Source organism: Eulemur rufifrons, chromosome 7, assembly GCF_041146395.1.
Source record: "Eulemur rufifrons isolate Redbay chromosome 7, OSU_ERuf_1, whole genome shotgun sequence".
NCBI lineage: Eukaryota > Metazoa > Chordata > Mammalia > Primates > Lemuridae > Eulemur > Eulemur rufifrons.
Window position 1 is genome coordinate 118,580,993 of NC_090989.1, and position 17,033 is coordinate 118,598,025.

Here is a 17,033-nt window from a genome sequence, read left to right on the forward strand (position 1 = left end):
TAGAAAAGGAGGGGGGAAACATGACTGAAACAATTAGTTTTCAGTCTGGAGAAGCTTCATTCTCTGGAAATGCACTGCTATCTTAGACAATTTACTGTTTTTCCTACTGTGACAACCATCATCAGATGTTGATGGTTGGTCTTGTCCTTGTTTTGGTCTGCAGATCTCCAATCATTCATTTGGCTGTCACTAAAACAGAGGGTGACACTACATTACCCCTTTATTTAGGAGAATATGGAAAAAGTGTCTGTCATGCTGGTCATCATTTGTTTGTTTTAGGAAAAGTAAAACCTATTCTCCTGTAATTTTCTCTAGCACTTGGAAGCCCCCCAGATGACAACACCTCTCATATCTTCTCAACATATGCAAATTTTACTACACACTTATTTGGACCTGGAAACTTTAAATACAAAAGATTTGATGCTGCTCATACCTTGACCAAGCAGAAAATCCTCAGGGAAATGTGAACTTGTTCATACCCATAATAATAGCTATTTTAATGAAACAATGCATTGTTGACCCAACATCTGACTGACTCATCTTTTGCTACATTTTCTATGTTACAGGAAGGTTTGTAACTGATAAATCTTTATATAGCACGCATATTTTATAGAAAAATAATTGCATATTCTCTGCATATAATCTTAACCACAGGCACACTGCATGTACTCAAACTGCAAAAATAATGAGATGTGAATATGGTTAAATTTTTGCCCTAAAAGTATAAATCATAATGTTAAATTATCAAGGATAATTATTTAACAACAACAAAACCATCTCTCTTTACCTCTCTTTACCTACTTCATCTCGATCTCATATTATTTTAAAGAAAGAAAACTCCATTGCATATTCTAGCAGAGCATATTGGTAGGGGAAGGTTTAACAGAGCCAGAGAGAATGTGCAAGGAGTGAGAAAGTGAATTGATGGATGGATGGTTAAATGAATATAAATGAACTGACACCTTTACAGGAAAATAACATTTCTTTTCTTTTTTTATTCTATAGATCAGTGGGTTTTGTATCTGTAATTCTTTCATATCAGCAAAGAGGAAATAAACTCTCATGTAAATCATTTTCCCCCCATCTGGAGCATATTAAAACCATGCCTTTTTTTTCTTTTAAGCAGACTCTTTTTTTCCCTATTTGCTTATCAGTTCATCCACCATTACATTTTAAATGAAATTGCAAGACCCTTGTCCCTCCCCCAAATTTCAGCCTGATGTAGGAAAGTGGGAAGCAGACTTTTCTTGCTTTAGAATAGTGACCTAGATTCAATTACAGATAGACCCAGAAGGGAGAAGTGACACCTCACAATTTTCTTAGAGGTCTTGGAAAAATTAGAAATCTCAAAACAATACTTAATGGAAAAGAATCTGTTTATTTCCCCATTTTCCATCTTACTTCTTCTCTGCCTTAATTTCATTGCTTTGGTCCATTTAATTGTTGCTGGTATAACATCACAATAGGTTTCCCACGGGATATTTCCGAATCATAAAAACGGGCATTTCAAGGAAATTTCTGAGTTTGGCTTTTGAGGGTAGGTGTCTGTACACGGAGTGTGTGTAATTCTGCAAACTTAGACAAGATAAAGAATACTCGCTTAAAAGGCAGATTTTCCCCTATGTCCTTTAAAAAAGAGAGAAAAAATTACATTATTAAAGTACACCTATTATAATTGCAGACAAAGCATTGAATGGGGAAAGAAGGGGGGATATGTATTTTATTGTTTTCCCAATTACTGTAGAAAAATGTGGTCAAAAGAAATAGAAAGAGGGAGGAATCCTGTGATTCTTCTTACTGACTTTTATCACTAAATTAAGCATATAAATGACCTGAACGGGTGGCTTGGTATATTAAATTAAAAAAAGAACAATGATTCTCTCTTCTTTTTCCCTCCCTCTCTGATCTCAGCCTGAAAGGAGTCTCGGAGAGATAAGAAAGATGGGATTCGGGCAGCGCGCTACTCGGGTCGGTCCTGCTTACCCGGGAGCCGGGAGGCAGTTGCCTTCCAAGCAGGATTTCCGTTCAGGGTTCACAATAAGCAGTCACAAGCGGGGGCCACGTTCCCCGCCACTTCCACCGCCCCTCAAACAAAGAAGCCAAAGTAGGCTGTCCCAAGACCGATGCGCCTGTTAGCTTTGAGGTGCTTGAATGGGAGGCAGGCTGCTGTGGGCAGGTGGACACCTCAATCCTTGTGGCGGGTTTGGAGCTGCCTGGCGTAGGAAGAGGGCAGAAATGGGCTCGCGTCTATGCGGGTATCCAAAATGAAAAAGAGCTGCAAACGCCACAGAAGTGCGGGGGCAAGGTGCAGGAAAACAGAGCAAGGGAGCTACCTTGGTTCTCAAACACCGCCTAGGGATGGGCTTTCCCCGGGCGATTATTTTAGGCCCTGGGAAAAAGGTCGCCGCTGGGCGCTGGGCTGGCCGCGACATTGGGGATGTGGGTGCGCGCCTGGCCCTGCTAGAAGGGTCCCCTGAGCGGCGCGAGGGAGCGCGGGAGACGCCTGGCCCCGGGGGAGCTGGCGGAGGATTGTTTCATTTCAAAGTGAAAATCTGCAGGCTTTGGGAAACGATATTCAAAAAAGTATATAATCTCCATATGCCGCTCAATGGAGGATCCTCATAATTTACAGCGGCAGATAAGGCTAGAGGGTGTAATAAAAAATCTGAAGCCCTCCCCTCCCCCTCGCCGCCTCCCCGGAATTGCACCTTGGGCAGCAGAGCAGAATCCGGAATGTGAACTTCTCCCGACATATGTTTCCCGCAGATAAGTAAACAATCTGGACGTGAAATGGAAATGGTAATTAATGCAGTAATGCTGTTACACCTCGAGTGTGCAAATCCCATTGACTCGCCGCGCCACGGGGGGTGCCGAGCATACAGGGACCGGTGGCGTTCGCCCAGGCCGCCCGCTCCCTCCCTCATCTCTCCCTCCTCCCTAGGTCCCCGGGCGGGGCGTCCGGAGATCCCGCAGAGACTAGGTCCAGCTGCGGGAAGTCGGAGCTGCTCAGGGGTGCTAGGAACTCCGGGCCCTCGGCCCTCCGCCCGCTAGCTGCGTGCACCCGCTCGCCCAGGCAGCCGCGCCTCTCACGCATCCCTCCCAGTTCTCACCGCCGCACTAGCGCCAGCAGGGCAGCCCGGCCTTGAAGCCCCCGGGAGAACCTGAGCTCTCCAGCAGGGAGCGGCAGGCAGTGCAGAGGCCTGAAAGCAGGAGGAACCCCGCACCCTAGTGCGGCGGGTCACCAGGAGTGCGGCCGTCGGGTCTTCCGTCTCCTCACTGCACCCAGCCTCTCCGGGTCGGCTGGCAGAGTTTTTGTGAAGTTTCTTCCCATCCTTTCCCCGAATGCGCTGATCGCGTATGAATTGCTTCTCTTACGGACCTGAGTGGGAAAGTTTGGAAATGGCCACTGGCGCCCGAGTAGCTCAACTCTTCTACTTTGTAGCAAAGAGGAAACTTGAGGACTCCTTTCAGCCTCTGTTCAGGCTGAGCGCCCGCTCCCTTCCCCTGCCCTGACCAAGCGCCTGTGGGCCTTTTGGGGTCAGGACGTTGCCCGACGCAGGCATTCTAGCGAAGAGGACCGAGAATCAGGGAATGCAGACCAGGGACGTCCCGGGCGCGCGGACTTTCCCGCTTCCTGAAAGCACAACTTCCTCACTCAGGCCCCAGAGGCAGTGCTGGACTCAGGGCCGGGGGCTGGACTAGGAAGTGGGTAGCGAGGCCCCTTCTTTCCTGTCTTCAGGCCCCTTCCTAAAAGTGTGGGAGCGGATAACTCCCACGCCGCGGGATCTGGGCTAGTACAGAGCCGGGATCAGGCGGGGTCGAACGCGAGTGTCCGGTTCTGCGTGGATGCCCCCGGATTTCTAGCGCCCCCACCCGCCTCCAACTCCATTATTTTCTTAATTACTCTGCGGCGGCCCAGCGCCAAGGCTTCTGGTTCCAGGCCAATGCCCATCCCCGCTGCGCCAGAAAAGAAACCAGCCCAAGGCTCCCACCGCTGGGTCCCCGAGGGCCTCGTAGGCCAGGGCAGGGCCGGAGGCCAGGAGAGCACGCCCCTCGGCGGAGGCGGGAAGCGTTGGCCCGGGCATCTCCCGCACCCAGATCTAACCGTTGTGCCTCTGTCTCTCTTCCTTTCTCACACTCACTCATGCACAATCCACTCAGCAAATGAAGAGATGAGAGTTAACCCGAATCTTGTGGATTACTTGATATTCAAATTCAAATGAGTTGAAATTCATTGTCCATTTGAACAATGGTGACAAGGCCTGAGCTGAGGAGGAGCTGATGGAAAGCAGAGTCCTCAGGGCAGTCCTGGCACCACTGTTAGCCAAGTTTTCAGGGCCCTGGCAGTCTCAGGTCTCTCCAGACAGGCTGCCTCGCTGTGAGATGCTTCCCTAGGAGGTGCGATGTCACGAAAGTCCCTTGGCCCTACCCTGACTGAAGTATCATTCTGCTTTGGATCCTGGAGATTCCTGGAGGTTATCTAGCTCCAGTTTTAAAATGCAAATGGTAAGGAGGTTTCAGATGTCAGTCACTCACACCTCAGTGTGATTTACTCAAAGTAGTTGGCCTTCTCCGTCTTTAAAGTTAGCGGTTCTAAGGAAATTGATATTTAAATAGGAAAACTCTGAAACTGGAAGGGAATCAAAGATTTTTGGAGTCAGACCCAAAGCCAGAGAAGTGCATAAAAAGACTACGGAAACTCTCCAAGGGGGGCCAGGAGCGGAAGGGGGCCAATGATACCGCATCTCTCAGAAGACGTGGCCAATGTACCCCTGAACCAGGTAGCCGCCAAGGTTTAAGAAAGAAAACCCAGCTAAAAACCCCAACAACTCTGCTCCTGCCACGCCAGCGCCGCCGGCTGCCGTCGTGTGCAGCTGCTGTTTAGGTCTCCGCTGTCCTAGGAAATGTCCACCAAAGGAGCGGCTGGGGCGACAGCAGCATGTAAATTTGGGTGAAATTTGTCCCCTGGAAGCAATGGCCCCCGCAGGCAGGAGGCCTGGGACCGCTCTGGCAACCCTGCTTAAGGGAGGCCAAGGCTGCGAGCGGGGGAGTCTGGGGCTTCCCGGCTGCGGGACGCGCGCCTAGCAGAGGGGTCGTCAGAGTCTCCTCCTGCGGGGTCCCGGGCGTCCGGCGCGCCGCGGGAGTTCGGTTCTCCCGACGCCAAAGGCCTGTCGGGAGCAGCTCTGGGCTGCTCTTTGCAGCGCGTCGCGCGCTCGGGAGAAGCGGCTCTTCTCGACTCCGGGCGGGCGGGGCGCTCCTCTCCCTACAGGTTTGCTTTAATGATTTTCTTGAAAGAAAGAGACAGTTGTGAGCAAACAGGTTTGACAAGGACTGCTTCCCCCCACACCCCCCAGGGGATTTCTTTTTGTCTGCGCCTGACTTCAAAGTCAGTAATCGGCCCCAGTCAGCGGCGTGACGAGGAGGATTTCGGCTGTTTGTCAGGGCGAGTCCCGGCCGCGCACCTCAGCGGACGCTCTGCGGCCCGCGGGGCAGGGGAAGCAAAGCCGAGGCAGGCGCCTGCGGGGGCCGAGGCCGGGACCAGGTCTACGGAGGGCAGATGGCCGGGGAAAGCCTGTCTGCGAAGTAAGGAAACCAGGTGCAGAAGCAGCCGGAGCCACGTCTTCAGCCTTAGGTCCCGGGACCCGAAATGGGCCCCCAGCTCTCTGCGGGCTGGAAAGAGGTCTCAGTCACCTGGCCGCAGGCTCCCGGGCGCTTCTCCGTTACAACGCACCCTAGCTTCCTGGAGCTCCCCTCGGGGTCCCCAAGACCGTGCGCAATCTGGAACCTTGGTTGCAGTTTTCTGGCTTCTGCCGCCGCCCGAGGCCTTCGCCACTCGGACCCGCCTCGTTCCTCTTTCCAGCCTAACCCCGCTTCGGAGTTGGCTGGGCGCCCTAGTGGGGCCATGCGCGCGGGCTTCCCTCGCGGGCCGGGGTGCTATGTGCACCCCCGGAGCGCTCCTGGGCTGGGCTCTGCGGGGGGACACCCAGACCCCTGTAAACTTCATCTTAGGAGATGTTAAGGGACACTGAGCTATGAGGTAGATCAGAGCGGCTGACAGGACTGTCAGTTGGGGTTATATCAGACTGCGAAACCGCAGTGCCTCGGTCCCGAGCCTCTTGGGCTTCCTAGGGGGCGGGAGGAGGGGCCTTCACTATGCGCCCAGGGCCCCCGGACCGGACCGCCACCAGAGGCAAGTCACTTCCTAATTGTCTCGATTTGTAAGAGGGTTTTGTAATGCTAAGTAAGCGTGGCGCAGCCCGCCGGGCCTCCCCCCCACACCTCCCCCAGCCCGCCTTTGTTTACCTTCGCCTGATCGCTCATTTATTTATCTATCTATTATTTATAGGCGTCCCCTCCTATTCAGCGTCCGTGTATGTTAATTGTGTTATACCATTTAATTCTAACATCAGTCTCAAAAGAGCTCTTAATGAGGAAAGCATATACAACACGAATCACTTTGCTATTCAGCTCAGCCAGATGGACAACTGCTAACTTTTTTTTTTTTAATAATGAAAACCCCCCTTTGACAAAGGGGCTCGGATGAATAGGCTCCAAATAGCACCTCAAACACTTCTAATTGTTTTGAGGACAATATGCTAATCCGCGGGGTTCGGCTTTGGTGTCTGTTGACAACGTTTCCCGTGCACCTCGAGCCACCGACTCCTTTGGAAACGGCATAGGCAAGTGCACAAATCCCTCAACAGCAGCGGAAAGCCGACAAGCCCCTAGGCTGCCCCACCCCCTGCCCCCAATAATATCAAAGCCGGTGGGAAAAGCACGCGACTTACGGAAAAACACCCGTGAGGGCGGCTTTGGGGGTGAGACTCGGAGACGGGGGTGGGGTGGGGAGCACCCTTCGATTTTGAGAACAATTCCAAAGAGTTGTGTTGGCTGGCATCAGAGGGTCCTTTCTCCTCACGAAAAACAGAGTAGTCTTTAAGCAAACATTCACCCAGAGGGGAAAGAAAAGGGCTCTTTTCCTTGTTTGTTAAACACCATGAGCTAAGAATCATTTAATTTTTATGATTTTTTTTTCAACTCCTTGCCTAAACCATAACAATGTCGCCTTCCTTTTCCCTTTGCTCTGGCAGCGTCTTAGTAAAAAGTCTTCCACAGTCTGCGGCGGGGGACCTAGGACACGTTTTTCTGCATTTCTTACAGTTTTATTTTTTAACCTAGGAGCCAGTATTGAGCCCCAAATCCCCAGAGGAGGCGGCGGCAGTGTTTCCAAACACCTTAAAAACCAATAAATAAATAAATAAATAAATAAAAGATTCCACCCGTGTTCCCCCATGCTTTGAACGTAAACACCCACTGCAGGACGCAGTGCTCCGTGCGCAACTGGTACCCAGGAGATTCCATGCTTCTCCTCATTCCTTTGGAGTTTGGTTTTAAAAAAGTAAACGCACCCAGATTTCAGAGGTCTGGGGCGGCCTTTGTCTTAGTTCATTTGGTCCTTGAAGTGGTCTGATCCCTTTGTGAAGAAGATGCAAAAAGACGATGTCCCGGGGACAGATACCTTTGTCTAGCCTGTAAAGGCAAAAAGCAGGTCTGCAGGGTGGGATCTCGACAGATCCCAGACTCCAGCCCCTCTGCACCCCACCCACAGACCACCAAGCTGGGCCAATGCAGGGCAGCCGCTAGCCCTCCCTACTAGAGCTGTTCTATGCACTCTCATCCTCCCAGCAACCCAACTTCGCAGTCCGGAGTACCTGGCCTCCTGACTTCAGATTTTATGCACATCAAAGGTTACTTTTTTTTTTTTGCAATGACAGATTGTCTTTATTCAAAATGTCTTTGTTCAACAAATGAACAGAGTAAGGGGGTAAAATCCTTCTAAGTACATTTCCAAGACATCGTCAAAACATTTATGACCATTTAGGATGTTTTTATTCTTTTAATTTTTTTTGTTTACTTTCTACTTCCTGACTTTATAATCCGACATTCTGTCTAAAAGTAAACTTAGGTCTCTAGGAGCACTGCTTTACACAAAGTAAATAACCATGTGGGTCCTTTTTGTTTTCCTTTTAAAGAAGCAAACACTATCATAGCATGGTTTTAAATAGAAATGTTTCCCTTTCTGTAGTTTAAAACTTTGAAACCTTTCCCCCCACACACATGAAGAGCAAATGGCGCCTAGTTGTGTCTGATGGCAAAACACAGAGACATAGCTCTTTTTTCCAGGGGTCAAAAGAAAATATATATGCATATTCTAGATATAATATCAGGATCTGGGAGTTCAGAGTCCAAAGCCTATCCAAGGAGAGTGAAGGGGACATATATAAAGCAAAACTGCCTACTTTTTTGTCCAAAGGGGGTACAGTTGGAGATTTGTTTTGGGAGAGTCGGATAGGGGCAGCTGTGTAGCTGTCATAACCTTTGCAAGTTTCTGGCACCTGTCTGCGCCTTGGGTCCGGGAGAACGCCCCTCCCGTCCCCCCGGGAAGAGAGAGGAGAAGTCTGGGGTGGTGTAAGGGACAGCAGCAGGGCTGACCCGGAGGCGTCTGCATGCCAGGGCTAGGCGCAGAGGACAGGGTGCATACCCCACTTCCAGGCCACCCTTCAAGTCCGGGCCAGGCTGGGGGTTACATGGCGGTGGCGTGGGCTGACGAATAAGGGTCTATGCCAGTCTTGGTCATGCCTGGGAAGAGGATGTAGGCGACGGGGGGCTGCAGGGTGGAGGCAGACCAGGCGGTACAGTTACAGGGCACCACGTAGCCCGGGTTGGTGGGGGACGGGTGCGTGTGCGTGTGCTGGCTGGGGCAGCTGAGGCTGCCGAAGGCGCCGTTCTGGTAGCCCAGGGTGGACGCGTAGGGCAGCGCGCCGGTGGCCAAGGTGTGGGGCACTTCACCCATCTTCTGGATGGCGCTCGAGCTAAACTGCGCGGGGTCCAGCAGGGAGTAGGGCGCCGAGGCCGGCGGCAAGAAGGCCCGGGCTTTCTCGGGCGCGCTCAGGAGGCCGTCGGAGGCCCCCACGGGCAGGCCGGCCGCCTTGAGCGGGTCCGTGTCGCCCAGGTAGGGCAGGGGGAAGACATACCTGTCCTTCTTGAGCAGGTTCTTGGGCTTGCGCCGCGGCCGGTACTTGTAGTCAGGGTGCTCCTTCATGTGCTGGGCGCGTAGCCGCTTGGCTTCGTCGATGTATGGCCGCTTCTCTGCCTCGGACAGTAGCTTCCATTCTGCGCCTAGGCGTTTGCTGATTTCCGAGTTGTGCATCTTGGGATTTTCTTGGGCCATCTTGCGCCGCTGGCCCCGGGACCATACCATGAAGGCGTTCATGGGCCGCTTGATGTGGTCTGAAGGTTTGGACATGGTCCCGGCGGCTAGATGGGCGGGGGTGGGGAGTGCAGGGGTTCTGCAGGCGAGCCTGGGCACGGTTTGCCGTCTGTCTGTCCTGAGCTGGGGCTCTGAGCTCCCCTCGCCTCGGAGCCGCTGAGGGGAAGCCAGAGAGAAGAGCTGACCCCGCAAAGTTCAGCTGATCATGCCAGTCCCAGCACCCAGGCAGCCCCTGGGGGGCTAGAAAGGGCAGGAAGGGCGGGGGAGGAGATCGGAGGGGGCTTTGAGCAACAGAGGCAGGGACCCAAGTATCGGCGTTTCGGGGATTAAGTAGCCAGGGAATTTTTCTGGCGAAGGAAAGAAGCTCCTCCTTTGCCCCCTCTCCACCTTCGCCTTCACTCTTTCCCTTCTCTCCTCTTGCGTCTCCGGCGGTGGCTCCCCCCTCCAGTGGCTTTCCCGGGGCTGCCTTGCCTAGCGCTGCACCTGGCTGAGAATGCGGGGAGGCTGGTGAACCAGAGCCAAAAGCGGCGAAGTTCAAAGGCGAGGTGGGCCGGGACGCCACGCACTCTGACATAAGCGCGGGGCGGCGACTCCCCAACCTGGGCGCCAATCAGCAGCAGAGAAGGCGAGGGGGCGCACCTGCCAACGCGCCGGTGGAGGAAACAGGGAGAGCGACTGGCGGGGGCGGGGAGAGGTGTGAGGGACAGAGAAGGCAGAGAGAGGGAGAGAACAGAGCTGCTAGCTCAGGACTGGGGACTTGGATTCCGCATTGTCTCTGGCACTATCAACAAATAAAACTCTTCGCGCCTCCTGTTTCCTTTCCCGGTGGTGAAAGAGAGAATTAGGGCTTCGAATACAAAGGCCCAGGGAAGGGGCAGCAAAGGGAACCAGACGAGAGCTCCTGCTGATAAATAGGACAGCCTTGCCACGATATACAAGGACAGCACTCTTCCCCCTTGTCAAAGATCCTTGGAAGAGAAAAAGAATGTATCAAACTCAGGGTAAAAAGCCAAATAAACTTTTTGCGCCAGACCAAACCCTTGGTTGTCCTTTGGTGGGGTGCTCCCGGGACGCCCCTGCAACCTCCACCCCTGCCCCAGGATGCGGCGCCTGAGGGTCGCTCTGGGCTCCCAGGTGGCTGAGCAGTGCGCTCTGATCCGATGCTGATGCCCGAAGGCCTCACGTCCAGCAACGCAGAGATTTCAAACCCTGGTTGGTGAGCCCTTAAGAGCACCAGGACCTGCTTTTCACTTTTGGGGCTGGGATGGGGGTGGGTTGGCGGTGGGATTTCCATCATGGTTCCTATTTATGTTGTTATTACTTAATATTTTCAAACCTCCAACTTTTACTCCACAACTGTCCAAACTGTAAGGACAGCCTGGAAGCCAGACGTGGCGGCCTGCCTCTTGCCCCTTCTGCAGCAGCCCTAGAGAGAAGACTCAGGCAGCAGCAGCAACCAGGGTTGGTTTGTCCCTGGGCGCCTCTTCCTACCCAGCGAGGCTTCCAGACTCCGTTTCTTGCATCAGATTGAGCATTCTTCGGGTAAAGAGGACGAAATAACCCTCAGAGTCAACCAGCAAGCTTGTTTCCTTTGAATAATTGCCTGCCCGGTGTGAAATGCCCTTTGGGGAAATATTTATTAAATGGAAACCATTGTCCCTGGCCCGGCGGGACCTGCGTGTGTTCCAGGCTTATTGGCTTTTGCATCAGCCCCTCTCGGGAGGACTGACCAGAAATGTGCACCGCTCGGTGGGCTTGGAGAGGACGGGAAGAGGGGAAAGTGGCAGAGAGCCAGGAGGCAGGAAGGAAGGGTCTTTCTCTAGCATGTATGGTATCAAGTTTGAGGAGAAGCTTTTGCTTGTCCTTCCTGCAATTAGAAAGACGCGTGGAATTTCTCACCCTTAGCGCTCTCTTCAGAGAGGTGGGCACTATTCCCATTTTACAGATTAAGAAACTGAGGTTGAGAAAAGCAAGGTGATTTGCCAAAAGTGACTCTGGGAGGAAAGTGGTGATGCCTCGTGTACAGGATTTGAAAACCCATAATTTTTTCCCACCCCACGCAGCATCATGTCTGAGGACTTGATGGTGCTGCAGCCAAACGTGGAACACTTGACAAAACTATTGGACCATCGAACCCTGCCACGCAGATGGACGACCGATTCTGCTCTTAATTTTCTTAGCCAGAGCGCCACCTCCGCGCAGGTTGGCGAGCAGGTGCGCAGTCTTTACATTCCTTGTCAGCCTCAGTCCCGCCTCCCCGCAGGAGCCTTGGTCTGGCCCCGTTACATTGTTATCTCTGCAGGAAGTTTCACTTAGGTTGGGGTCTCAGGAAGTAGGAGCACTTCTCAGCCCAGTAGGGGGAGAGTTTCCAAGTGTCGCAGGCAATCCCTACTAAGGTCTGACCAGCGGTGCACTACACTCAGAGCCTGCCGGGGATTGGGGGTTCCAGGGGCCACGCTATTCTAAATTTATCCGGCGATCCTGACGGCTTTGTGAAGGAATGAGAGAAATGCTGATATTTTCAGAGAGGTCCAACGTCCGGTAGGGACCCGCGGATCTCTCATTCCGGAACTTTCAGGGGTTACCAAATCCACAATCCAGAGGTTTGGGTTAACACAAACCAACTTCTTGGAAACTGCAGGAGGAGGGGATCTGACACGGGGTCCTATACCCTTTCTCTCCTCTTAGCCTCCAGGCCAACCCATTCCAGTTGCCCTAAGGCAGTTCACAGCAAGTGAGTGCCTTTCTTCAATTCCTCATATTTCCTCCTGCTACAGCGCGCGCTCCTCTCCAAGCCTCTCTCGTTCATTCCTAGCTCGCAATCCAAAAGCTATTTGCAATCCAGAGCGGATTAATACAAAGGGAGCAAGACGAAGAGAAGGGCGTGGCAGTTTGTGATCAAGGACCCATCTGACCTCCAGGGATTCCCGAGCCCTAGGCTACCTGGACAGGCTGCTCGGACCCAGGAGGGCGCCAGCATTTACGCTGCGTCTTGCCCTTAAAATATGAACTCGGCGCTGGGAGGGAACGCAGGGTTGAGAGCCGCACCTGCCAGGCCTCGCAGTCGCTTGTCTCCTAGACGAACCGCGCAGCCGCGCACTCCCCTTACGCAGTACCGGGTGGCCACCGGTTTATTCGGCACTCCTTAGAGACGGGCGGGGCGCAGGAGTACCTGTGATCTTGAGGTCTGGCCTAGTGCTGTCTCCAGCCCGTGCCTCTAGTACGCTGCGTTGTCCCTCTGCTCTGTGTCTCCCTGACAGGCCTAGATCACTGGGCAGCATGTCCCGGAGAGGTGGACCCTGGGGAGAATTAGCAACTTGGATCACCGCTGGAACAGACATTAGGACAGAGGTTGCCCGAACGCTCCTCCTGCTTTGTCCTCAGCCTAAAGTTTGGGCCTCAGGCTACCAGTCCACTCTCCAGGGATGGAGACATTCCTTGGATGAGGTCTTTCCGCTTCTACATTTGCCTGGAGAAACTGTGCATGCACTCAGCTCAGTTACTCAAGGCTTGCCACGTGCTGTCCTTAGCCAGGTGTCCAAAGCCTTGATCTAACCTCAGGGATTCTGTCAGCGAACCGTCGCTGTTCCCATAGAAGTGAAGGAAGAAGCCTCAGAAATCACGACCCTATCCGCTTCTCTTCCGACCTGCCTTCCGCATCCCTCCACCGCAGAGTCCAGGCTGCACCTTCCTCTTTTCCGGCTCTGGGCCTTTGCAGGGAGTATTTAGTATTTCTCCTCTTCTTTTCTCCAACTTTTTTATGTTCCCCAGGTACCAATTCAAGGCTGTCACCACCTGTGGGAAGCCGTTTTGTTTCCTGGGCTGGGATCGGATCCCTTCTGCGCTCTCACTCTCACGTCTCCATTTCAAGCCCCTTTCCCCAGCCTCGCGTGGAGCTCTTTTGCAGTCCGTGCAGTCCACCAGACTTCGAGCTCCTCTGGGAGGATGGCTGCCTATTATCTTTGGGTGCTAAATGTCCGCACAACTCCAAGAGCAGAGAAGAAGAATAGAAAAGAAGAAAGTTTCCTTCTGCCCTGGCCCAGGTAAACTTTCCAGACAGGGCTTTCTCCACCTCGCAGCTGCTGGAATCAGGGACTGGGAGGCCTGTACCCACCTGCCTAGCCTCAGTGCTCTGCCCTGCCCTCCCACACCATCCCCTCCTCTCTGGTGGGTAAAGCTCACCGCTTCGAAGCCTCTAGGACTGGGAAATGGCTGCGTGCTGAGAGGACAGTGCAAAGAAGTGACATGGAGAACGCAGTTGGGGGCGGAAAGAAAGAGGGGAGCAGGCCTGGCACCCTACATCCCTCACAGGGCTTTCAGAAGAGGCCAGGAGAGTCACCTGCTGTGCGGACGGGCGGGATGCTGGGGACTCGCTGGGCACTAGTCTTGCTCGTTCACTGCGGACTCTCAGGGATTCCAGTGAGCAAAGTCGCAGGTGCCTGTTACTGGGAGCCTGCGCGCAGCTCAGGCTACAGCTGACTTCTGGGAGTGTGAGCGCCAGCCAGCGCACTCAGGTGTTTAGCGACAAGAGCTTTAATCAGGACCACCCCTGAGCGCCAACAACCCAGGAGCCATTGGGGTGATAAATTGATCTTGGGAAATAATGTACTGTAGCTAAATCATGAACTTTTAATTTTTCTTATTACTAAAATATTTAAATATGTGGTACCCCTGATCCTCCTCCCCCGTTTTCTATTTTAAAATTCAGAGACGTCATATATCCCGTCTCTAGAGAGTGCTCAGAAGAATCCAGAGCTCTTGTCTTATTAATGCATTTGCTGGTAATTGCTCTGGGTCTTCTCTCCAGAACCCAGCCTGTGTAAAATTCATGTGTCCCTTGCAGCCAAGAAGGTACAGGAGGGCACCGCTTATGCCAAGAGACAAAGAGAAACCGAATAAAACCCGGTCTCAGGACAGACGCCTGCGACAGAACGCATTTGCCCTCGCAGAACTGTTTAGCTGGCTGGGCTGGGCTGAAGGACACGTCTTTCTCAACACTCCAAGCGCACCCAGGTAAGACTTTTTGGTGCTTCAAACTACCTTAACTTGACTAGTTTAACTTGAATCTATTTATAGCGGAGATCATGTGACTCACCCACAAGGGTGCAAGTTTAATAGAGGATTGCACTACATTACGCTCATATTCCAGAAAATAGAGGGCATCGGGGCAGTAATACAGCTGTGAAATCTTCTTATTCATTCATTAATTCAACAGCTATTTATTGAGCACCTATTATGTGCCAGGCATTGTGTTAGATACCAAGATACAGGAAAACAAGATCTACAATGGTCCTTCTCTTATTTAGTGTTTGTCCTCCCATTGGGCTGTAGTAAGGATGATTAATAATGGGAACAGACAAGAAACAAACTCCTGGGGTAATTCCTGGCTCTGCCATTAGATAGTTGTGTCACTTCAAGCAAGGTACTTAACCTCTCTGTGTCCTGGCTTCCTAACCTGTAATACAGGTATAATGAATTATTATAAGGACTAAATGATTTAATATGAGAAATGTCCTTAGAACAGTGCTAGGAATATAGAAACTGCACAATAATTTGTCAGATTATATTACTTTATCATTAAACATAAGGAATTATATATTCCAATAGTGATAAGTGCTAAGACGTGAATCAGGGCGATGAGATGGAAAGAGGGAAGGAGGGTGTTCTAATTTACATTGATGGTTGGAGACTTGAACACAGGAAGGAGCCAGCCTTATGAAAGAAGGAGGAACAGGGTAGGGGATCATTCCAGGCAGGAGGAGAAGAAATTCCACTGCCTGGAGAAGACCAGCTGAGGGCACCTGATGGCTTTAAAGAGCCATCGTGGCTGAAGCCTGGCCATGAGCTTGGAAAAAGTATAAGGAAAAGGCTGGGTGAGGTTGGTAGGGTCCAGATTATCCAGGGCCTTGTAGATCTCATAAGGAGTTTGGGTTTTATTCTAAATGTACTGGGAAGTCATTGGAATGAGATACATCAGAATTATTTAACAATATCCCAGCAATCACACACAAGGAAATATTGGTTATCAGACACTCTACTTATGGAGGAATCTTACCTCTAAACATGAGCCAGAAACTTTTAAATTTGACACATTTTTTTTTTAATTGGCCCTGGGGTCAGCTTTTTGACCATCCTCTAAAGATCAAGGGCACCCTGGCTAAAGGCTTGGAACTCCTCTTACAGTCTCCTTTCCCTCAGGAAGCCAGGGAATAAAACGAGGATATGCCCATCTATACCTAGTAGGTATTCACAGCCTGCTGCATCCCCAACTTACTTTTTTCATTTCCTACCAAGTGAAGTTCTTCTACTCCCTTGTGCAGAGTCCTAACCTCTGAGTTGGCCCTTTTCAGAGAAACTGAGTCCACATTTAGGCAACTTGAATATCTCAGCCTGAGAAGTAGAGGATTCCAGTATGAGCAAATGAGGTTTCTTAGGATTAAAAAAATCCCAGTGGTCATAAGAATAAGAAAGACACATTTTGTTTCTAAGAATAAACGCCAGAAGAATGTCAACATTGTATGCCTCTACCTTGAATTTTATTGTATTCAGGTGTTTCACATACATTAGGGCTTCCCCACCCCCATTCTTCTAATGTAAGAATCCTTGGTCAGCTTTTATCATAAACAATACTCTTTAAAGCTCTGTGTTTGCATAATGTAATCGGCTAAGTTATTGGAGCATACATTCTCTAGCCAGTTTTATCACAAATTATTCACTGCAGAGGATAAGACCAAACTCTGGCAACAAGCCCCAGTCAAGGATCAGAACAACAGTTCCCTTTTTTGTGTATGGTACCTGCCTCTGCCCCCAGCCTAAATAACAGGAAATATTAGTGCAGTTAGCAGTTTCAAAAGGTGCTATATTACACACGCTTATTTTCATGTACCTCTGTTGTTTCTTTAAAGCACCATTTTTGTATTTCCTGAAGAGCAATAACACATAGCATTTTATTTAATAAGAAAGTCAGTGGAAATATTTGTTGAATGAGCAGGAAAATACTATAAAAATGGAGTTCAAGACCCAAGGCTGCCAATTACTATGAGACTCTGGGCAAATTATTGTACTAACTTCTCTTGGTCTCCACTTTCTTTCCTGCAAAATGGGGATAATAATAGCCCACTGGTTGCCCGTCAGGCCCTGTTTTGGTTATCTATTGCTGTGTAACAAACTGCCCTTACATTTAGTGGATTAAAACAACAAATATTTATTATCTCATATGGTTTCTGAGGGCTAAGAATTCAGGAGTGGTTTAGCTGGGAGATTCTGACACAGGGTCTCTTATGAGGGAACAAATCACAGTGTCACTAGGGCGGTAGTCATTGGAAGGCTTGACTGAGCTGGAGGATCTGTTTCCAAGCTCACTTGTGTGGCTATTGGCAAGAGGCCTCAGCTTCTCACCACGTGGACCTTTGGGCCTCTCCCTGAAGACTGCTCTCAACATAGCAGCTCAATTCCAGTTCTGCAAGTGGTTTGAGAGTGACCAAGCCTGGACCCAGATAGAAGCCTGGCACCATGTCGGGGTGGGGACTACACATGAGTGTAAATACCACAAGGAGGGACCACTGGGGGCCATGCTGGGGCAGCCTGCTGCCACAAGCTCCAACTGGATAGCAGACTAGGAAGAGCTTTCGAGGTAGCAAAACACCCTAACTCTAAATCACACTCACTGACTTCACTTCCTCCTGGCATTACCATAGCAAGCTCCTGACAGAAATGTGCAGAGAACATCATTAGTTCCCTGACCCCTTCCTCCTCTCTGCTT

The 17,033-nt window shown here is 51.1% G+C and overlaps 1 protein-coding gene across 1 annotated transcript; it reads right to left on the bottom strand.

Moving 5' to 3' along the window:
• Positions 1 to 7,766: 7,766 nt before the first annotated feature.
• On the bottom strand, positions 7,767 to 9,766 carry SOX14 (SRY-box transcription factor 14). Its single transcript, XM_069473198.1, has one exon. The coding sequence runs from the start codon at positions 9,305 to 9,307 to the stop codon at positions 8,585 to 8,587; it is 723 nt and encodes a 240-aa protein (XP_069329299.1). The 5' UTR covers positions 9,308 to 9,766; the 3' UTR covers positions 7,767 to 8,584.
• Between the last annotated feature and the right edge of the window lie 7,267 nt (positions 9,767 to 17,033).